Source organism: Grus americana, chromosome 7, assembly GCF_028858705.1.
Source record: "Grus americana isolate bGruAme1 chromosome 7, bGruAme1.mat, whole genome shotgun sequence".
NCBI lineage: Eukaryota > Metazoa > Chordata > Aves > Gruiformes > Gruidae > Grus > Grus americana.
The window spans coordinates 10,814,661-10,837,886 of record NC_072858.1 but is presented as its reverse complement, the minus strand read 5'-3'; the positions used below and the strand labels follow the sequence as shown (position 1 = coordinate 10,837,886).

The 23,226-nt window shown below is 40.6% G+C and overlaps 2 protein-coding genes across 6 annotated transcripts in view; one reads left to right on the top strand and one right to left on the bottom strand.

The window, feature by feature from the left end:
- Nucleotides 1–15,679, bottom strand: part of ZDHHC6 (zinc finger DHHC-type palmitoyltransferase 6) — a 55,847-nt gene extending 40,168 nt beyond the window's left edge. The window contains exons 1-10 of one of the 2 annotated variants that reach the window (XM_054832236.1): nucleotides 15,274–15,677; nucleotides 13,848–13,939; nucleotides 11,559–11,718; nucleotides 10,315–10,476; nucleotides 9,651–9,704; nucleotides 8,026–8,193; nucleotides 7,666–7,707; nucleotides 7,117–7,262; nucleotides 6,985–7,028; nucleotides 4,599–5,170 (exon numbers count right to left, since the gene is read on the bottom strand). In XM_054832236.1, the coding sequence (XP_054688211.1) occupies nucleotides 5,067–5,170; nucleotides 6,985–7,028; nucleotides 7,117–7,262; nucleotides 7,666–7,707; nucleotides 8,026–8,193; nucleotides 9,651–9,704; nucleotides 10,315–10,476; nucleotides 11,559–11,718; nucleotides 13,848–13,939; nucleotides 15,274–15,522 (1,221 nt within the window). In that variant the 5' untranslated portion in view covers nucleotides 15,523–15,677 and the 3' untranslated portion in view covers nucleotides 4,599–5,066. Of the gene's footprint in view, nucleotides 1–4,598; nucleotides 5,171–6,984; nucleotides 7,029–7,116; nucleotides 7,263–7,665; nucleotides 7,708–8,025; nucleotides 8,194–9,650; nucleotides 9,705–10,314; nucleotides 10,477–11,558; nucleotides 11,719–13,847; nucleotides 13,940–15,273 lie in introns of those variants that run through there. The other variant, XM_054832235.1, reaches the window with a different exon arrangement.
- A 119-nt stretch (nucleotides 15,680–15,798) lies between these two features.
- The window catches only part of VTI1A (vesicle transport through interaction with t-SNAREs 1A), a 270,629-nt gene continuing 263,201 nt past the window's right edge, over nucleotides 15,799–23,226 (top strand). For all 4 annotated transcript variants that reach the window (XM_054832242.1, XM_054832244.1, XM_054832241.1 and 1 more), the window contains exon 1: nucleotides 15,799–16,283. In XM_054832242.1, coding sequence (XP_054688217.1) covers nucleotides 16,190–16,283 — 94 coding nt within the window. In that variant the 5' untranslated portion in view covers nucleotides 15,799–16,189. The remainder of the gene's footprint in view (nucleotides 16,284–23,226) is intronic.

The window sequence follows — 23,226 nt, the reverse complement described above, 5'->3', positions numbered from 1 at the left end:
TCAAGGATGTAACATGGGGGAGGAGTACCTGTAGCTTTCAATGTCAATTCTCCTAGTCTGTGCCAGATTCTTACAGCTAGTGGCTGTTCCTCTCTGTATTTAATGTTGTCCAAAATGAAAGTAACCAGTATATTTGTTGGTCAGGAAAGACCCACCCCTTGCTGTGAGGCATCTCTAGCTTTGACTAGCAAGAACTGACCCAATTCTGTTTCTAGTCTAGGCCCAAAGACCTTGACATTTTCAGGTAACTGTTCTGTTGCTTATTGTGCCTGTCATAACCTGAGGCTATAAAGGCTTTTAAGGCTCTGAAAGTGCATGTAACTAGGCTGCTCATCTTTCCATGTCTTTTCCCCCAGGTGGGACTGGGGAGAAAGTGGGGAACCAGAGGAAAGAAGAAATATGTACTTAAACTGGTTGTGGGCTCTGATGTGCAATTCAGTTTGGGGACAGCAAGTCTAGTGCCACCAGGATCTATATAAACTCCAGGCTGAATGCCGTGATGCCACCTGCTGCAGTGCCTGGGAAATACTTTGTTCATTCTATCAACAAGTGAAACTTCCCTGCAGAGACCCATTTGGATGCTGAAGCCCAGCACCCTGTGGTGGGACCTTCAACTAGCAGTGCTCAGATACTGGTCAAGATTCCTTCGAGCTGCATGAAGCACTCTTTGAGGAGTCAGTAGAGAATGCCTGCTTTTCCATGCCACATCTCAGAAAGCAGTAACTTTGTAGAGGTCACTTTGTAATACAATAGAGATGCTTTCCCTTTTGGAAGAGAAAACACCTCAATCTCTAAACTTGGTTTACTCTTAGTGGCAATTAAACCTCTTCTCACGGGGGCAAACTACAGTGCTTTAGATTTCTCCTGTCTGTGGCATCTGCTAGTAACTGTTAGAAAGACTGAATTGGATGGGTAATGGCACCATCTGACCAATAAACCATACATAACAATTCAAGTGTAAATTGGTCTGAAACTGGTCTCTTGGGTGCCGCTTCTGCCATGTGAACTGCTTCCACAACATAGATCTAAAGTGAAAACAGGAGTACTTTAGGCATGCTTGCATTGAAATGATGCAAAAATTATTTCAAGATATTGAGAACTAAAGAAAGCTACCTACAGCGGGCTTGAAGCACTGTAATACCCAGTGAACTAGGAGCTGAGGTAAGAATGGCTATAGGTGCAATGAAGTTCAGATGGCTGCAACTTTTTTCCCCATGATACAGAGACTGGAGCTAAAAATAACAGCCAGTCTTTATTTGCTTTAAAAAGCTTTCATCGAGTAGCTAGCCATTATGAATTGATCCATTTGGGCTGCAGCATAAATGTGCGTACATGCTGAATAACAAATGATAACATGACTAATAAAAATTCATGTAAGGCAGACATTTAATATGAATATTGATTATAGACTTTCTTTTTTACTTAGCAAATTGGAAACAACTCTCATATGTACTGTAGCAGGAATTAGATTGCCTGATTTAGGCTCTCCAACTCATCTAACACTTGTATACCAAAATACAATTTCTTAAATGTTTTTTCTTTCCATCTCTATAGAACAATCCCTGTGCCTACAACTTAATTACTGGTTAGTCTTTTTTGGTCCTTATCCTGAGAGGAAGTGTTCAGAGGGAAATATTGACTCTTAATTCATCATGTGGCTTTAATGAGGTCCTTATTTCAATCAACACCCTCAAGACGGATCTAGAATCATTCTCTAATGCCATTGCTAGGACACTCAATTATAAAAACTAAATGACCTCCAAATCCCTGGCTTCCTAGCATGGGAAGTTCTTTTTTTTCCTCCTCCTGGTGACTACTTTGCATTTGAAAAACTAACTATACGGGCGATGCTTAAATTCTAGCATGAACTTATATTTATTTACCCAACTCTTAAGAGATATGGATTAAAATCAGAAGCCTCTTGGTTAAAACTACTGAGGAGCAAACTCTTTCATCATTGATTTCTAATCACTTCAAAGTTACCAGTCATAAGAATACCAAAGCTAGTTTTTAGCACAGCCTGGTGTACATGGTAATCTGGCCCCTTCCTCATTAAAACCTGAGACACCTGGCAGAGTCAGTGGCTTCACTCTGCAAAGGACAGTCTCTTTGGATTGGAGGCCAAAGTGAGGGCAGATGAGTGGAAAGCCAAATTGTCATTGATGTGGTGGCTGAACAGGCTGAGATGTCCATTTAGCATGGGTAATATTGTTTGCTTTCACGACAGATTTTATTTCTGGTTTAGTGCAAAAACTGCTGAACTAAAGTAGCTGTCCATTTCTTATTGGCCTATTTCATTGTTTTCCTTTTAACAGGAGAGTAGGGTTCCACTTCAGTATGCAGTTAGTTACCCTTACTTTGCATCACACTAGAAGCCTGAGCAAGCCTAGTGTGGCATTGCAAGTCTAGACTTGCTGTTAAATGATGGAAAGGATAGAGAGCTCAGAATTTTAAATACAAGTAACATTTCTTCCCTCAGGGAAAAACAAGAGATAGTTTAATAGAGCCAACTGCTGTGTGAAAAAGACATTTGCTTTTTGCTTAGCCCCGACCTGGCTTCTCTAGGGATTTGAACCTAAAAGAAAATCAGCTGAATTCCCTGGTGAATCACTGCACAATACAGAACAGCTATGTCAAATCTATACCTGCTCCTTTCCTTAATAAACAAAGATCTTCCTCAAGCAAAATGCAGGACATCATAGAATCATTTTGGTTGGAAAAGACCATTAAGATCAAGTCCAACCATTAACCTGGCACTGCCAAGTCCACCACTAAACCATGTCCCTAAGCACCACATCTACACATACTTTGAATACCTCCATGGATGGTGACTCAACCACTTCCCTGGGCAGCCTGTTCCAGTGCTTGACAACCCTTCACAGTGCATAGGGAGTGTGGAATGAAGAAGAAAAAAAAAGGTAGAAGGGGATGGTAGAAAGGAAGGAAAAGAAAATCTACTGGTATTAAGAATCAGAGTTCATTAGAGGTGCTTGGTATTTAAACTTCATGCTCTGATACAGTTTTCAGCAATGGTAAGACAGCTTGTATTTGCTTGGCTGCAGAATCTCTAAAAGCCTTTAGGAGGTATGCATTTTGTTTTGGCTAGCTCTTTGCAGGCAAGCACTGCTGAGTGAAGGTGGTATAATGGTAAATAGAAATACCAGTTACCTCTGCTACAAAAAGGAAGAGGTGGGACTGAAGTTATGGCTACAAGGAAACAAGACAAAAGCTAAAAAAGCAAAGCACATGAAGTTCATTTCAGTTTGTAAGTGCACTTCTGAAGCAGAGCTCCTGGGCATGCTGCACTTCACAGCATAGTGATCTTGGTGTGCAAAACTGTGCTCAGATGAAAGCTGAAATCCAGCTGAAGATACTTTTCAACCCCTAACAGATATCCAGTCTTCTATAAAGTTTCATAAATTGTCCTCCTAATAGCTAACAATCAACTGTGGTCATTAGTACTGTTAATCTGTTCCTATTATTGTTAGTTAATTGCTGCCTGCTAATATAGATAGCAGCTATTTCATCATTTCAAAAGTCAAAACCAAGGGGTCCTTAGCTGTCAGCTTCCTCAGCTGGCAAGACAAGCTTATTTTTGTAATCTTTATTGGTTCTAGACTCCACAGACACTGAACAAAAACTACTGCAGTTGAGACTAAAAGTATTCCATGCAGTTTGGAGGTTTTCATATTAATTCCCAAAATAGATACATCCTGCTGAGTTATGGCCTTTCAGCTCTGTCTAGTAGCAAAACTAGGACTACGATACCCTCCTATATCTCTAATGAAGCTGGCTTCTAGAAAATAAGTGCTTTGATTTCAAGAGGGGCAAAGCACCTGCTTGCAAACTCCTGAAACTGAACACTAACTCCCCCTTGCCACAGCTCATAAACAGCCTACGATTACAGCTCACTGTGAGCACTAACACACAGCAGGCTAGAAGTAACAAAAAACTGGCTTTGTGCTGGAGATTAAGAGGCCAAGTAGGAGCGTACAAGAGTAATGCTGGCTTGTCTGTATGTAATTATTTCTATATACGCTTAATATTGTTAAGAAATGATCATCTGCCTGAGACAACTCATGCAGGTGGAGGTAAACCAGGTGTTAGTAGTTTAAAACAGTAATTTGCAAAAACTCTCAACATGTAACATTCAACTAGACCAAACAGGAGAGAAGAAAACCACCTGCTGCATTTAGGATAAATTTAGAAAGCCTTCAGCTAGTACAGATTACTCGATTTTAAAGTCTTCCTTCTAATAAATCCATACCTGATGCTAAATAAAAACGCTTTACTAAAAGTTGTTAATCAGCAGCAACTAGGCTCACAGTTTTCAGTCTTGGCACTACTGCTTTCCTTTCATCTTAAGATGGATCGAGAACTCTAGTCTCTTGGGTACATGCTCAGATTTCAGAGGGAGCAGATATAGCTGGCCATATTTTTTTACCATTAAAAGCACAGAATATTCTTATAGCAAGAGCTGAAGTCTTTCCAACCTTGAAAAACAACTTGTAACAGTGAAATCTTTACTTCCCAGTCAGTTCACATTCCCATGCCTATAAACAAGTTCTTGTAGGTCTAAGAACAATTAAATCCACAAATGAATATGAACGTATCATTTATTTGAGGTGGACAATTCACATCATTAAAAGTCACAGGTAACAAATCTTATCTTGAATTTGAATCAGAGGTTTATATTATAGTTTCCAGGGGGAGCTTCAGAGAAAGTAAAATACAAAAGCATCACGCATCACAATCAGATGCGGTTGAGGAAAAAAACCTAAAATATGAACCCTCAGAATGCAATTTAAACAGCAAAAAGAAAAAAACTGACAGGATGAAAAAGATGCATCTTGAAGGCAATCCACTGAATGGCTTCTTCAATTATTTATTGTTTAAAAAATATGCAAACCATGGCACAGGCATATCCAACCCTTTCAGCTGCGAGGAAGAGAAACCCTTGTCCTAACATATTCATTGCATAAGTCTAAAGTAATATACAGAAAATTTCAAGTAAAGGATTGTGGTCTGAAGTAAAAATTCAATTTCTTATTTAAAAAATGAGAAGGCTATCTGTTTTTCTTCTCTCCATCCACTGGTTGATCCGTTTCAGAGTCATATTGGCATTTTTCCACACATTTCCTAGGGAACCAGCCTCGTTCTCTTATTCCACCTTAAGACATGAAAAGTTGCATTAACTTGGAACAGAACACGACCCACTACAGAGGAAAAACACAGGACTGGAAGAGACATCAAAAGGTTACCTAGTTTGTTTTCTTCTCCAAGGCAAGACATCTAAGCCATTCCTAACATCATTGCCTGGGGACACATAGAGTCTCTCCCATTGCCTGAAGTGTTTTCAGTGATCTCCAGAGTTTTCCAGTACTCTACCTTCCTTATTAAAAAATCTTTCCTAATACCCTGACTCTTCCTGTCTATAACTCAAGTTCACAACTCCTCTTTCTACACACCAGGGACACAGGAAGCAGCTAAGAACCTTCTGTACACCAGACTTTCATGCAGCTGATGACTATTTGCACATATCCTGGCTTTCTCCTGTCTCCTTTTCCCCTCCAGGTAAACCACCCCAATTCTTTCAGCTTTCCCTTATCAGTAACATAATCACTCTGATTATCCTCATTGTTTTCCTCTCAAGCTTTTACAGCTCATCTCCCTCCTTCCTGAGATGCAGTTAACTGCTTTTACTTCTGGCAGCATTTCAGCTGAGTCTCTGCCAATGCTGAGTAGGAGGGAAGGATTACTTTATGCATCGGGGAAGCTACATGCTTTTTTCTTTTTTGCAAGTGTTGACTCATCTTAAGCTTATGACTGACTTTTTTCCCCCCCCTCAGAAGAACTGCTACTTAATCATTAATTTTTACATCTTTAGTGCAGCTTGTTTTTCCTGCCTATTTGTAGCATTTTGCTATACATTCCTAACAAATCTCATCCTATTTTTGAACCCTAGTTCTCAAAAAATGCCAGTATTATTTTGAATTCTAATCCAGCCTCTCAGCATACACCAAGTTCCCCACCCAGACCATATTTCACCTGAGTTAAAAAAAATCATTCAATATAGCACAGATATCTCCAGCTAATCTTCACAATAAGCAACACAATACAAACGTTCATTCAGTGACTCAGGTTTGATGTTTGAAAGAGTTCATTAGAGTGAGCTGCTGAATCACTTCTACTCCATGAGGGTCTCAGACCTCCCATGAAAAGCATGGACACTTTCAATCCAGTGATTTCAATCTGTTGGCTGCATCTCTTTCACCAACAAGAAATGTACGTGCAATGAATTCACAATTGTTTGGAAGAGACAATAGAATCCAACGCACTGTGCCTCAGTGGAAAGTCTGGCAGGTAAAATGTTAGCTCAGTCCTAAGCAGGAGGGCTAAAGGAAAATGTAAAAATTTCGATACAGGTGGCTGTAATGTTGTCTCTGCAGACCAGCAGGAATATTTAACCTCTCCAGTAACTGTAGTTAGTTATGTAAATGCATGTCAAAGCTTTTGGAATCAATCCCAAACCAAAGACATGATATCTCCTCATTTTTAAGATGTACAAAGAGCAATCCCAGGTCTTATATGTATATGGGGTGTCTAGGTAGGAGATTTGAATGCGTTTAAGACTGACCACTATTTAAGTATCAAAAAAAAAATCACCATTAATCTCTTTAGAGTCTAGAAGTCTAACTTTTTCTTAGAATATGAAGAAATGTCCCCCTTCCCATTCAACCTTCAATAAATTACTGGATGAATGTTCTTTCAGTCTGACAGATTTGTTTAATGTTTGTCAAAACTGGTAGACCTACCAGATGTAAAAACTGCGGATGTGGTTCTAGAGCAGAGAAGAGCTAATGCCAATAAGGTCAGTCATTCTACATTTTGAAAACTGAACATGTAATATTGTCTACATTTCTAGACAGCCATAAAATTGATTTGTAATTTTCAACAGAAAAAGTGAAAATAACTGCTTCATACCATCAGCAGCTGAGTCAAGAATCTTCTCACCATACATCCAGTGTCTGGGGAAGAAAGCGTAATAGGTAATTAGATGCCAGAACTCATCTCAATATTTCTTTTAACCAAACATAAAAGTGTGGAGCCACTAACTTTAAGCCTCTCGTGGCTAAAATCAGATCTCCTTTACTCAGTGCAATTCTAGGCTCTTCAGTGCATGGTGTTGTGAAGAACGTTTTAACACCTTTAGTCACAGGGCAGCAGACACCACTGTAATCTTCTACTGCTCGATACCGCACCTACAAATTTGAACAGAACAGGACAATATATTATTTTAAGGAGTTACCGCCTTGCTGACAGTTTCATACCAAAAACTCAATTCAAGCATACTGTTAGATTTGAACATAATGACAATGGCTGTCAAAGGGACTCTAAATTCTAAATTAACTGCTTAACAATGAAACACAATCATCTTTATTACCACGTTTCTTACTATCTGGAAACTAAGGAGCAAATGCAAAGAAAACTAAATGCTAAGTTTAATTAAGCAGAGGTTGTAGCACACTGTTTGTGTGGAAACACAAAGTCTTTATTTAATTGCTAGGTTGAAAAGTCAAGAAAAGAAATAGTCTCAGCAATTACTCACATTTATTTATACTGGTATTTCAAAATTACTTCAGGCCAAACTTCACAAATACTTACACTTCTTACTCGCTTGTCTGCTTTCTGTTTCAGTTGCTCTATCTATAAATGATTATAAATAAAAATTTAGGCAGTGTTTAGTTTAGAAGGACTTGTGTATTCAACACAAAATGAAGTCAGGTAATGAAACCATTCAACAAACACAGGAAATACCATTAGCACTTAAAAGCACTCACAAAAGCATAATGTTTTAGTCTATCAAAAGTGGGAGAACGTTTGACAGAACTCCTGTTTCTTAAGTGTATGTATTAGTAGTCAGTCTATTTTAGTTATTTAAAAAGTTAATATATTACTGCAAAGGAAAGCAAACAATTGGATAGTGGGGAGGATTAACTTGAGATATCATCAAAGACTGATTACCGTCAAACTGTATTGGTGACAGCCATCTCGTACTGGCCAATCCAGGCCATCTCCCTCGGGAATCCCAGACCATGTAAACACTTGCTTGAAGTTTTTCCATTTACTTCCCATGTCATAGGGAAAAATAAAGGTCTCACCCGTTTGGTAGTACTGGATTCTGTCTTTGGCCTGGAAAATAATCAATAAATACAGTACATAAAATCATACCCTACAAACTGCAGCTGAGCAGCAAGTACTAAGGCAGCCAGATGATAAGCCCTGTGGGTCCATGAGACCTAAAGGCAAACATTTTGAGGCAAGAGCAGTAAATTCCTGCTATACCAACCCAGGCTTTTAAAGCTACTTAAAAAATCATGGCATTTAGAAGCGTGTTTGTTTTGGGTCCCCTGCCCTTCCCTCCTATCTACTCTTTAACAACAGTCAACTGGCTACACTGATTAATCCACTCCGTACTCTGATTTAATTTTATGGCTTTTTTTTAAAGACTGATGCCTGACTATTTCTCAGTTACATACAAAGACATACACAGCTCAGGATTCTTTGATTAATCATAAGCCTAATTCAATGTTGGCAGTGTCCACTCCACCTCTAAGAACTGTATATACAGGCATGCTCTGCAATCTCCCACATTCTGCAGTCATGAAGTTTTCATTCTTTCAGTAATGACGACATCTAGTGGAGCAGCCACAGAAGAGTTTGTGCTCTTTGTTGCAATAATGTAATTTTTATTAAACATTTATGTATTACAGTCTGTGTTCAGTTTTCAGAAGAGACATATTAGCAGTCTGTGTTTTACAGTAAAAGTTTTAACAGACTATTCCAAGTTCTCTCATATAGTTGTAACAGGGTTTTCTTTCATTTATGATCCATTGTCTTATTATTCAAAGGTCTAACAGGACTAGGATCCAGCTAGATTCCATACAGTACTTAGGTACTTGTACACAGTCAAGATCCTCGTGCTAATTTTGACAGAGAATAAAAGAAAGACAACAACATAATAATGAAACATCTGTGGGCTTATACAAAATAACCTGGTAACACTGAACTAGTTTCTAAACATTGAGTCACTTTTGCTTCCTCTAAACTTAGTTTCTGCTGCTTGGCTATATTTCTTCTGAAAAATCTTGTGAAAACCTCTATAAAGATACGCAAGTCAAAGAGAAACTTAAAGGAGAGAAGACTAGGTATCTTATCATTTTCTAGTACTTCTTCAAAATCAAGGCAAATCTTCCCAAGATTAATCAGAGAAGTAGGAAATGAGGAGAATCATTTAAATTAGACAATTAAAGACATGGCCAGGCATAATGAGAAGCAGACAACTCAAGTTTCAGACAAAAACACCCACATATTCCAAGTAGATAAGCAAAATCTCTTAAAAGCAAATACTCTTCTATGGTCACACTGATTCACAAAAAAAGAAAAGAAAAATATATTCAGTTAAAGGATTTCTCATCTATTTCAGTGAATTTCAGAGAGAGTTAAGGGAAAAGCTGGTTGTAGGTGTTAAGTCAGTGGTGAATTCAAATGACACTTTGGTTTACAGCCAGATAGGTGAAACAAATTGATAAATATGGAGAATAAACTTTGTAACAATACAGTACAAGAATACTGTAATAAAAGCCTACCTTTTCTTCAATCCAGGACTCGATTGAAGTTTTATTTGTCAAAATGACTTTCATCTAAAAAATGACAGTTACATGAAATTAGCATTGATTTTCTGCAGAAATACATCAGCTAAGCAAAGAAAACTTCATTTAACAAAGTAAATTTGCTTTAAAAAACAAAGCAACTGTTATAGGCTTAACTGAAACATATAAAATATTCAAAATTAAGATTCAGCATAGATATGTACTAATGCTATCCTCTAGGATTATACACTTAGACAGTATCACGCAGTACTTCAGTTTACGCTTAAAATCTACACTTTTGTATCCTTCCAAAGATCTCAAACATTTGAAGTAACATATCGGGAATGTTTACTCCTATTTTCAAGGATGGGGCATGTACTCTTGAAATACCAAGTATTTTGCTGTTTCCAGAGTTTATAAAGCCCATCTCATGTTGTCTTAGAATTTCACCTCCAAGTTCTCCCACGAAGGAAAAAAAAAATAAAATAATTGTGGTAACAACAGAGGAACTGGGAGAAAGCAACAGAAAACCCCGGAAAAGTTACACAGCAACATAAGCTCTAAACAACTACTCATATCTCAATTCTGAATTCTGTTTCTGCTACATAACCAGACAAAACTTACAGATTTTAACTTCTTTGTATAGAAGCCATGAACTTACCTGGATAATAAACAGCATACCAACGGCAATAGTTGTTCCTAATGCCAGTCCTAAGGCAAATAAAGATGCAGCAAATGCAGACAGTCCAAACGGAATAATGGGTCGAGGGTCTCTCTTGGCTGCACTCATGTCAATCTTTACAGAACTCCACCCAAAAGATATCTGCAAAGGAAAAATATCATCATTCAGCTCTAAAACATTCCAACTGCTGAAACAAAATAATTTACCAATAAGAAATCTATCTCTGAAGGTAGGTGTCCAACTTCTGATGTGTTTATAATGCAAGTGGGATAATTTAAAAAAAAAAAAAAAAAAGGAAGTATTCCAAGACTTTTCCTTTTCAGAAATACATTCTTTGCTAGATGTAGGCCTTCTCTAGATAGAAAGCGAAACCAAAATTGCCATCTTGCAAGCTCCACAAGTTAAGCCTAAAATCTGCAAAGCAATCTGGACTCTGGCACGTTAACAAAAACGCATTGACGAATTTCAGGTAGAAAATGTTTGCATAGCACAATATCCATTTTCAATGGAAACACTACAGGTTTTTCTCTGAAAACTTCAGCAGATAGCAGGTCTCAACACCACTATTCTGCAAATACAACACACAGCCTTCATCTGTTACACTCAGTTGATGTTCTCAAGCTTTTCATTGCAACCGCAAAAGCTGAAATCAAAGCTCATAATCTTAACCATGGATCTGAGATAAGGGATGTATTCCACAACAAGCTTTGCTCACTGTTGCTGCAGTTAAATTTTCCCATTTAAAAACAAATTCAACATAATTTATTTTTTGTTCCAAAAATAATGTACTACTATTTCCCCCTGAAGAAAGGGATACAATTCTAAAAGAGAGCAAGCAAAAGAAAATGAGTAACATCTAACTTGTGTGTTGGAAATAAATAGCAACTAATTTCTGTGCCAGCCAAAACACAGCCTGTCTCTCTCTATATAAGGTACTCCTCAGAACCTGTCTTCAGTCAATGCAAAGCTCTAAGAAACTCCCAGTGATTATGACAGGCAACAGGGGAAAATAAAAGGAAAGAAAATAAAAACAACTTTCTCTGAATCTTCCTCTATTTAATGAACATACTTCTCACAGACAGAGAGCAGAACTGAGAGTATACATTGAAAGTATAACAAGGAATTCCACATACTGCTTCTCAGGAAAGCAAATCATCTCATACTTCCAGAAATAAATTACCTTTCTGACTTAAATAATATATTAAGCATTTATGTTTTCTTACTCTGTTGTAAAGCTGAGTGTACATAGTCATAACAAATATGAAAGAAGCATGAATGCATCCCAGTGGAGCTAAGAGGAGAAACAGAGTGAAAGATGCATGATTCTGGTATCCACAACAGTTGTTAATCCAAGGACAATGGTGATCCATCTTCATGACACACCTGTGAATAATAAGTACCAATTAATATAAGGGACATATGATGTTTTTCCAAAAAGCTCAAAGGACAACTAATTTTCTACTACTCGATCTCCCTTCATTCATTTAAACCCACCAATTTTCAGCAGATCAACACAACAGTGTCTTTTCTGTTGCTAATTTAGAATGGTATTTCATGTTGTAGAATGAAAGAAAGAAAACCAAAAAGTGCTCCCAGGTCCTACCCTCCCTAATTATCCCTCCTCCTCTTTACTCAAACTTGCTGGTTGCTAAACACCATATTCCAGAGCCAGAGGCCTAGAACAGGAAGTGTTAAGAACCATCAATGCAATAATTAGGCACTAATATTATTGCCAATATTTTTAAAGAAGCACACCAGGAAAATAAAGGAAATATCAAATGCCCGTGAACTACTTAAAAGAAAAAACATATAAAGATATACAGACAGAAGCGTGTTAATGCCAGTTTCTTTTCAGCAGTAGACCCTCTGGAAGCTTCATCAATTGCTATGTATTGACCTTACACGACTGTAAGTCCTTTTCAAAATCTATTTAACAAGCATAAACACCCTTGAGACACTCTTGTATTCAGTATAAAGCTGGTCATTTTGGTTTAGCTTACAGGTGCAAAACCACACCTGATAAAAGATTTGTCCATATCCCAAACTGCATTGATTTAGCTTAACAGGTGTAAAAGTCACTAATTATAATGTTGCAATTCATCTGCACCAAACCTAAGTGATAAACAAAGGATTAAATTACACAAATATCCAGCTCCTCTGAAAATAAGTTAATTGTTTTGGAACTACTGACCTTATTATCTTCTAAGCTAGTCCATTCCCAATAGGAAGTTCAGTTTCTCTCTTTTAAAAAATTAATTTTTCTTCATTAGCATATGCTCAACTGCCACTGTACAAGTTCCTGAACATGTAATCATCATTATCAGCACAGGTGTTTCTGAAGAAGTTCCTAGATCTTAGTTAGAAACCTCACCCCGTTCAGGTGGGCCACAATAAGTGACTCCATTCATGCACTGAAACTTGCCACAGTATAGAAGACTTTCGGCAGTGGTTTAAGTTACCCACTTCACTGCAACGGGCTAGAAACACATGTGGAATGAGTTACTTTGGCCAGAGTTGAGGATGCAGAAAATTCTTAAAGCCTATCACAGCAAAAAGATTTGGAGAACATGCTGCAGTTTCTTCTGTTTTATTTGACAAAAGCTAAATTAAACAATTTGCTTTTGCAAAGACAATAATTGGGATCTGCTGCCATTTTCTAAGCCCTCAGTGTAAACATTGTCACTCAAGGAAAGGAGTCTAATTTTAAATCTCAGGATGATGCAGCCAAATTACAGCACTGCTCTACAGTTTCAGTCTCTGCTTCCTAAAGCACACTGACTGTGCATCTTGTGTTTACAGAAATAACAGATGAATGTGTATGTTGCAATATCCTTTTACCACATTCTCTAATAGTCCTTCAGAGGAGGACTCAAGATAAATGCAACTACAGCCTGGATTGCAGACATCTGAAGTGGCTTCCTTTTTCCAAGCTGCACTAAATTCCAGTGCGGCTATTTATAATAAAAACATCCTTTAGCTCAAAGCAAGTCTATTGGACGATGAACACATAACAAGGCACAAACTTTTAAAGTTGACCCAAAAGGCTTATTAGTTCACTTAATAAGCTGACTTGCCTTGAAAAAAAAAAAGCCTTTAGGGAACAGTAGAGAACAGTCCAAAATTCCCACTCAAAACAACATTTAATTCCCATTTGGAAAGATGGCAGAATAGGCTTTTTTCTAGTCTGAGCAGGTGAATATTTGGACTCAGAACTTGCAAGGACTGAAAGATTTTTAGGTATTTACACAGGCTCACTTCCCTGAAACACCACTGCAATACTAATTTCAAGCTAAAAAGAAAATGTTAGACACAAATTTATTTACTAAACCACAATAAAACAATAGAGAAATCATACAACTAGAAAGTGGAAATAATTGAAACAGGTATAGTGTTCATATGGAAGGCTTTTAAAAATGCACAAGATTTGGAAGAATAAATTATATTAATAGCTCATTATTAGATTCAAAGTTATTTTAATATGGATTTAAAACAATTTTAAAGAAAGATAGTACCTGTTACACTTTCGACAGTGGTGTGAACGTGGTGCCTTATAAGACTGACACACTTTACAGTATTGGAGATACATGCAATCCTGAGATTTTTCCTTTAAACAGAAGAACAGGCATGTTAGACATATACATAATTCTACTGGCGATACATATCTTGGCACTTTCCTAACCTAAGCATCTTTGCTTTCTTCTGACAGGGTGTGTTTCATAACCCAACCCTGTTTCATGGTACGTGGCGAGTAGAGAAAAAAACCCAAATGAAATAATCTTTGCTATCAACACAGCCATCTCCCACGGTTGAAAGTGCTGGTTGCCAAAAGAAATAAACAGAGACTGTACAAACAGGATTCCACAGGGAAGCTCCAAAAGTAAAAAACAGCATGAGGCCTTTATAATTAAAAAAAAAGTTTGTGCACCTTGTCTCTCTATTTTATAGCATGAGCCAATCTAGGCTTACTACTAAGATACAGTACTGCTAAGCATTAATGTTCAACTAGCTCTTTTTTGCCTCCCTCTCTTACACACACGCCAACTACAGCTAGATGAGAGACAAAGAGACTTGTAGATAGCAAGTCGTAATACTGGCCAAAATTTTCTGTTCACAAAGTGCAATACCCAGTTGTCCTGCTAGGACTATATCAGCATCCTCTTCTCACTAGACTCTGTCCTGAGAAATATTCCACAAGCAGAAATGTGATTATTACTAATCTTCACATCATGCCACTGCAACACAAACTGGCCAACTGTCTTGAGGTACTCAGCCTGTATCATTCTGATCGTTGACTACTACTCTTCCAAGAGATTACTGAAGCAAAGGAAATGCAAATTCCCACCTTGACATATAATACTGTGTTGAACATAAGATAAATATGTAATTTTCTGTCTCACATTAAAAAAAAAAGATTACATTTGCTAAATGAAGTTCTTCTAATCCTTATTACTAGCGGCAAAGTCTGCACCACAACAAGGTCTGCATGAGCATGCAGGTAACCTTGAAGTTCTCATTCCCGGCTAACAGTATTTGTTTCCTGTTGTTTTAAGAAGCATCTATAAAGCATAACGAGTAGAGCCAATAAAGAAGCATTACCGTTCAGCCCCAGATCACTGTAACTGAGAGAACAAGGAAGGGATGGAGTAAGCTGGAGCATGCTGGAAGCAGCAGCAGCAAAGCGGGAGAGATGCAGAAAGCGGAGATGCCGACACAAGATAAGCAGAAAGGAGTGGCCCGAGGGGCTGGCTGCATTCTTCGGGCAGAAGGGGGAAATGGTGGCATCAAAAGATACGCGATTTCTACTGCCTTCCCGATCCCTGCACACACTCCTTTCAGAGAGGCCGGCCCCGGCCAAGGGCAGACCCGCCGCTCCCCCCGCCCGGCACTGCCCCTGCCGCCCCCGGCCCGGGGATGAGGCGATCGAAAGCCAGCGCTTACCGGCGTCCACCCCAGAGGGACGTACCCCGGGCCGACAAACATGGCGCTGAAGTAGTTGTAGAGGATCATGACGGTCCAGTTGAGGAGTATGATGAAGTTGACGCTTCCCCCGGCGGTGTCCAGGGGCCAGTACCACAGCGCGGCGTCCGCCATGGCGGTGGCGGAGCACACGGCCACCACGGCCAGGGCCACCAGCGGCCCCCAGTGGCACAGCCGCCGCGCCCGGCGCAGCCCCCCCGGCCCGCCCATGGTCGTTACCGCCGCCCGCTCGCTGCTGCCCTGCCGCCGCCGCGCATGGCTCCCGCCGCGGTCAGCCCCGCGCCGTCCCGCCGGCTGCCGAGAGAGAGGGAGCGCCGTAAGGAAGTGTAGGCGTCGGGGCCCGCCGGGCCTCGGCCTCGGCCCCGCCCCGCCGGCCCTGGGGAGGCGGGGGAGCGGAGCCCGCGCTCGCCGCCGCCCGCTGCCTCCGGGTCAGCGGCCGCCCCCCCGGCAGTCCGTTGGCAATAGGGTCCTGCCGGGAAACACCGCTCCCCCGGTGACGCCACAGCCTCGTTCCTCCACTCCCGCTCCGGTGAAGGAGCAGAGTTACAAGGCGGAACGCGGGGGACTGCGGAGCGCGGATTGTAGGGGACCAACAGGCCGCTGCTTCTCCGGACCTGCAGTTCGATCACCCAAAGCGAGGACCGCCAAGGGGTGGCGGGGCGGTAGCGGGGAGCTGGGCCGTGCTGGTTAAAGAACCTGAGTGGGGGCGGAGAGTTTCGCCGGAACCTGTGGCGAGGCGCTTGGAGGCGGGGGGACGCCTTTGCGGGTAGCAGAACGCGGAAGCGGCTTGGTGCGGAGCGGCTGAGGGCGCCCGGCTAAGCGCGGCGTCTCCGCGGAGCGCAGTGGGGCCGCCTCTCCCCCCAGCACCGCCGCCGCCATGTCCTCCGATTTCGAGAGCTACGAGCAGGACTTCGCGGTGCTGACGGCCGAGATCACGGGCAAGATCGGGAAGGTGCCTAAGCTGGTAGGAGGTGAGTGGCGGGCGCCTGCGCCGCGGGGTGGGGGGAGTCTGCTCGCCCGGTGCCGCGGAGAGGCCGTCGTCGCCCGGCGTGCTCTCTGCTGAGCACCGCAGGCCCGTCCTGCTCGCCCGTAAGAGCCCCTCCGGCTCCCGGAGCTTCCCGCTTCCCAGCAATAAACGCCTGGGGTGGTCACGGCGGGTATTGGTGTGGTTTTAGCGTGGTCCGTCTCTGCGTCCCGTCACCCGAATGTGTTTTGCTCCTTACACAGCAGAGTCAGGATTCACCTCCCTGCCCCGGGAGCGCATCTGTTCGAGCAGCGAGTTGTTTCATGACCAGACTATTAAGGATAACGTGAGAGAATATTGCTGGCTGGTCAGCTGTGAGGATCAGCCCTTCCTCTCTGAGCTGCGGGGGGGGCCTGAACAGAGCAGGGGGCAGAGCTGGGTGTTTCCTCTACCAGCATTGCTACTGAACGCTTTTCATTGGGGTCGTGCCACAACGTCAGTAATGAAAATCAAGTCTCTTTCGTGTGGCATAGACAGAATTTGTGCATGATTTAATCCAAATCTGTATTTTGCTGCCTACTGTTAAAACGTTTGATTTGGATAATTGACTGTGGTGACTCACATGTAGGAGCAGATTCAAAGAAATCAGTGTTCATTTACTTTAATGTGTTTGTCAGTAGCCTGCAGCATTCATGGTCTGATTCATGATGTTTCCCTGCAGTAGAGACTATAATGTTTATAAGACTGTTAGGGTAGAAAGCCTAAAGTGGTAATTTCTTTAACCAGTCCAGCTGGATCTTCTAGTGCATACGAATCAGCGCCCTAATGTAGAGCTCCTAGTATGAGACAGAGGGGAGCTGAAACTAGTGGATTTCTCATTTGTCCCTCTTATAGCTCAGCTGAATGCCTCTTCTGTTCTCAGGTCATTAAATATTTCTGCCTCTGCTTCCTATGCACATTTCCCAAAGCTTTAGAATACTTAAACTGGAGGAGTGGATATCATAAAAGGAGGAAATAAGCACACACTAATGGTATACTTTTCCATATGGCTAAAAGAAAAAATATCATGTGTCCAGGACCAAAGAATAACATCCTGCTTTTAGAGTGGGAAATACATCATGAAGTGATGAACTAGTGACTCTAAACAGGATTCGAGGTAGGTGGTCAACTAAAGCTTATGATCTCAGTGCTATGTTAATTCAGAGGTCCAAAATACATCTGAAATGAATAAACAGGGGGCTTTTGAGTAAAAATCTGTCTGATTCTGGAAGGTTATGTCTGATTCTAATCTTAGCAAGTTAGAAAGTCTTCTGATAAATTGGGGCTCAGTGACTGATCACAAGCATGATTAAAGGACAGGAACCTATGGCTTTTCATGGGCTTAACAAAGCTATTTTGCTGTTGAGCTTAACAAAAAGGACATGAAGGAATAATTCAGTCACAATCTGCAGGTACTTGTGAGGTAGAAAGCTTTTTTTCTGTTTTGTAATGGACACTTACAAAATGAAGAAGGGAGAGATCCAAAGAGTTCCTGTGATTGAAATTTAAGACTGTTGTAATTTAGTCTGCTCAAAAATTATATTTACCCTGTAAATGGCCACTGGAACAACTTACTGAGAGGATGCAGTGCATTTTTCACCAATGTAAAATACCCAATCAAGGCAGTATTTCCTGCTGCCTCACAAAGGATTGTTCACGTTTAAACAGTAAATTTAAGGACCTCTTGTAGGAACACTACTGGTTCCTCTTCTGAAAATCAGTAGTGCTACGCTGATGAAAAAGAATAGACATTTAATTTCCTAATTGTATAATTTTTGGAAGTCATCAGTGTCTGTTCAATAGTAGGAAGAATATTCTGCTTAGTAGTAGGGGATTTCCATAATCCTCTCCTTGAATCAGTCTTCTTTATTCACTTAGGGAGACTTTGGAGCTTAAATACGAGATGTTTGAAGAGTATTGTCTTAAACACTGACATAGCCTAGAAGCAGTAGACTTTGAAATCATGATTCTTTTATGTGGCCATTAGAAGTTGTTTTCAGAATTTGCTGTCCTCTCAGAGGAGAAAGAATACATGTTCCCTGTGGACCCAGTAGTGTGGTACTGGGCTAAATGGCCTCCAGATAAGACAATGGTTAATTTTTTTATTTTTTTTAAGAGGTGGCTTTTCCATGTTAGGATTTGGGGCTGGTTACACGTAGTTTGGACTGGCTTGCGTTATAGCTACTTCTTGCACTGTACATTTATAATGGAGTGCGTTGCTTGAGTTTTCAGGGCTCTTCTGTCTTTTGTCAGCAAAAAATTCATGCATGACTGCAAAACAAATTGTAGTCTTAGCTAATAGAGGCATTTGACCACCTGGAGAAAAAAATCTCTGACTATGCTGAACACTTTAATCAGAAATATTTTAAATACACATTTTTCCCTTGTTTCTTAATAGGAATATTTGCAAGATCTTTGCTTCTTCATCACCAGAAGTTCCAGTTAGTTCTTGTGGAGATGGCTGGGAGAGCCTCAAAAAAAGGATTATGAGGTGGGAGGGGGACGTGAGGAGAGACGCACATGAGGTGGCAGTTTTCAGCAGCAGAGATTTGAGAGAGATTGCTGATGGCCTTCTTCCTTCGCGCTGGAAGAAGCAGGATGAAAGGTGTAAGGACTTGTGCTACTTCTGCATAATACAGAGAGATCTCCTGAAGTCTAGTGACTGGTTTATTTCCTTCTGCTGCCCAAGATGGACCTGCTGTAAGTTTCGTGCTCAGTTGAATTGGAGAAATACTGGTTAATTGTTCTTGCAACATTCCTGCATTTGGTGTTGTCAGGACTTGATGCTGTCTTGTGTTCTAGGAGGATGATGGCTCATCAAACGATCCTATTGTCACAAATGCATGAATAGTTCAGCAAGAAATGTAACAAAGGCACTCTGATACTACAGAAAAAATAAGCAGCAGGGACAATAGAACGTCTTGGGAAGAAATGTCTTCTGTTGAGGCAAACATCATCTGCAGAATTAAAGAAAGTGTTCTAAATAGAGAAATGGCTTTTAAATAGATTTTCTGTGATGCTGCTGCAGGTCTTTGAAGAATGAAGATCATTGGCTGATGTGTTTTATTAATGTTACCCGGTCTTTCAGAGAAACATCTGTCTTGTGGTTTGACCAAAAATTTATATAAATTTTGATTGCTTGATCTGAAAGAGAGTTTAATCATCACAAAGGATGATACTTAGTCTTTTTGCAGCACAGGAGCCTCTGGGTCATGATGATTTTAGGCTTGAGTGCTGTCATCTTCTGATACTCGATACCCGCATTTTCTACTGGGCAATCAAAGCACTGTATTTCAGTCTCCAACAGGTTTAGGTGAAGAAAGTCACACCTTTAATTTTCTGTTGTACCCTTGTACAGGAGTTTACTGTCTCCATTTCAGATCTGGCTTATTATGTTGTGCTTCTTGAACCCTGTTTTATAACCCAAAGAGAAAAATGCATGTGTTGTTCTATTTGTCTCTGCTGTTGGACAGTAACTTCTGGCAGTGGTGAACATGTAAACCCACCTCAGCCAGCGTAGCAAAATCTGCACATGATCTGTGAACTGAAGCCCTTTGTTACTCAGTCTCTTCCTCAGCATGTGTACTATTAAAAAGAAGCAATTCCACAAGCAAGGATACTACTCAGTCTTGGTCCAGGTTTTTATAATCTCCTCATTGGTGAGATCAAACCAGTGCTCTGTTACCTTTCTGCACTTGTAGGCAGATTTCTACCTTTCTGTAACTGCTGTATTTTGGGGGACAAAACAGTGACTATTGCAAGGGCAAAGCTGAAAGAACTGAGGAAAATGTAGTAAAAGCTTGTTTCTTTTAAGAAAATGATACAACCTTGTATACAAACATAGAATGGATTTTTTTGTTTGCAGTCCTTACCTGGAGGAAAAACCTGCTTTTTTTCCCAGTCTCAATATTTATCCATATTTTGTCAATTTGTCCAGTTAAATTATACAAGCTACATGCAATATTTTCTGTAGGGAGATCTAGCAATGTGGAGGCAAAAATTCTGTTCTAAATTTAGATATATTTGATGGAGGTTTTTTTATTTTCTTTAAAGGATATTATCAATTCTGAATTAAGGAAAAAGTTATAAAAAAACCCTTTTTATTATTTCATATGATGGAAGTGTATTTAAGCAAATAATCAAGTAGGCAGATTGAAAACTACTAAGACACAATGGAGTAATACAGATAGTAATATGAGGGTCTTTAATTGGATCAGAACTTGTTTGTCCTGATCTACTAGATTAGTGGCAAGCTTCTCTTACTCTGAGTAACTCCCTCTGACCACACCTGCAGTCTCTGAGCAAGGCATCCTGTGGATGTTGTGCCCTCTTTTCTGTGGGGATGCTGACTCTGAAATAAGTTGTTTCCTTAGCTTAACCATGGCAGTAAAACTGAGAGTGAATGGTTTGAAAACCATTCCAACAATGCTTTCTGATTGACAGTGCTGTAGCGTTTTATGCTTCTGTTGCTGGTATCAACAGCAGGACGAGAGGTATTGGCAGTCCTGCAGGCGTGTGGCTCCAGACAGCATGCTCCCACCAGGATTTTACAGGGATGCGGCTAGAGGAAGGGAGGAAAGCAAAACCAAGTGGGTGATACTTAGACTTTGGTAAGCTTGCTTTTCCTTATGAAAGTGACCTTGTTGGATCCTGCCACACCTTCTTGCTCTGAGGACTACATGGTGTCGTGTGCACTAGAGGATCAGCAGTTGCCACAAGTTCAGCTGCTTTTCTGGAAGTTCGTGAAGACACCACTCAAAGCTGCAGTGCTGGGATGCTGCCATGTGCCTGCTCTCACATCTGTATTTGAAGGAACAACAAAGCCCTGTTGTCACTAGGCCTTGCTCCGAGCAGTTGTTGTGGTCACCGGCCGGGTGATTATGTATTGATAAATCTGGAACGATGTTAAAATGCATCTCTGGAGTTGGGTTAAAGTTTAATTAACTAAACCGTTAAAGACCATTTGAATACCCCCTCAATTTTATGGGAGCAGTTTCAGCTAGACCTCCTTGTGTACTAATGAGTTTCCCTTTCCTTAATACCTTTCCATACCTTAATATCTCTGTGGGTAGATAGGATCTTACTGGTCAGTGGAGTGCTAAGTAGTTCTTGTAATCACAAGTACACATAGAATTTGTACAGCATGAAATACCTTCCCCAAACCCCCAGCTTTATGTCCCTAAGGTTCAGGTTACTTAATGTATGTGGAAATTGTAATCCAGTAAAACTCAGGGAAATACTGAAATTGCTATAGTACATTTATTTGCTGCTGCTATATTTTAAAATTTTGTTTCAGTTTCAATAAAATGGTATTGTGTGTTTTATATCTGACATTGTTTTTCCTTTCATCCGTCATCATCTTGCCCGCTTCCAAATGAAGGAAAGAATGGAGGTGTTTTGGGATGCTGGGTAGGAGAATTGAAACGTGTGGGCAAACAAGTGGCAGATTCTCTTTTTTGGGTTTAGTTATGTTAGGAAGATAAATCACTAACCATTACATTTTCTGGCTTGGGTGCCATCATGAGAACCTGGTGGGGAAGAAGGACATTGCTAGCAAAGAGCTAAAAGTGCTGCACAGAAATGAGCATTTCCTCTGTCTTCTGCTGTAGTAGAATCCACCAGACATGGCAGTGTGAATTCTGGATTTGCATGAAAGTTGCTGGTTTTCCGTGGCTTTAGCTTTGTAGAGAGGATTACATGATGAAATTCTGGGCCTCTTGCAAGGATAAGAAGGGAAAGAAACTGTTTAGGGGGATTTAGAGGTGAGCTCTACCTTCTCACGTGTCACTGGCAGAGTTCCCTTTATTCAGAGGGCTTCAGTCTTCTTCAAGATTTTATTCTAGCTATGTTTTGCAGACATACTGTTGTATCCTCTGAAGACAGCTTTTCTAATCCTTGCATAGCTGGTTATTTGCAAAGATCTCCACATTATCTTCAAGGTGGAAAGATGATCTTGAACCTGATCCTCTCTGCAGGCAGAGCTCCAGTGTATATAAGTCAAGGACAGATCATGATGTTCATTTCTCCTTAAATGAGAGTGTAGAGTATCTTAGGTAAATGAGAAGATAGATGGATAGGCTCATGCAAATGCAACGCAGGGCGCTGAGGAACAGTGGTGGGAGGGCTCAGCTGAAACATGACTTGCTTATGCTGGGGATGCTTCACCAAAAACTCTGTAGCATTATAGTCCTTTCAAAGTGGTTCTGTTGTTTTTAAGGAGGATGTTTTAAGGGCATGTTTTACTTTATATGGCAGAAATTCTGGTTTTGCTTGCTACCTCAGCACCCCCTGATTCCTGCCCATGGCACTAAGTTTGCTCAAAAATAATGCGTTTCAGCCTGTGAGAAGCTAAATTATATACATTTCATAAAGGAGGTCCCTTTTGAAATTCAATGGCTTGTGGCATGCAGAGGATCAAAGGAGATCATCAGACAGTCCCTTTTGGTCTTTAATGTGTCAATTCTAGGATACAAAGAGATCATGTGGAAGAGAAGCAAAAGAATTCAGGCTAAAAAAGAAAACCGCGAAGTGTGAAGATACACAATAAAGTCTTTTATGCCATCGTAGACTTATCCGTTGTGATCTCTGGGGAGCAATGACTGGAGATACTTCTGTGCAATTCACTTTTGATCCACTTCAGCAGGCAAGCCACCAGCACAGATGTCTCATGATGCTCTTGGTTTCAAACGAGCAGTGGTGTAAAGGGTTGTATGTTCAGAGTTTTGTTGTTAAGTCCATTGAGACATGTGGATTTACAATCAGAAGATGTGGCCATGAGAGGGGCAGGAGGTGGTGCAAATTGCAGTATTGCAGCCCCTGAATGCCTACAAGCAATGTGGGGGCTTTTTATTATCCAGTGACCGAATATTCCTCAGAAAGTCCCTTTTCATGCTGTAACAAACCTTGTGGTC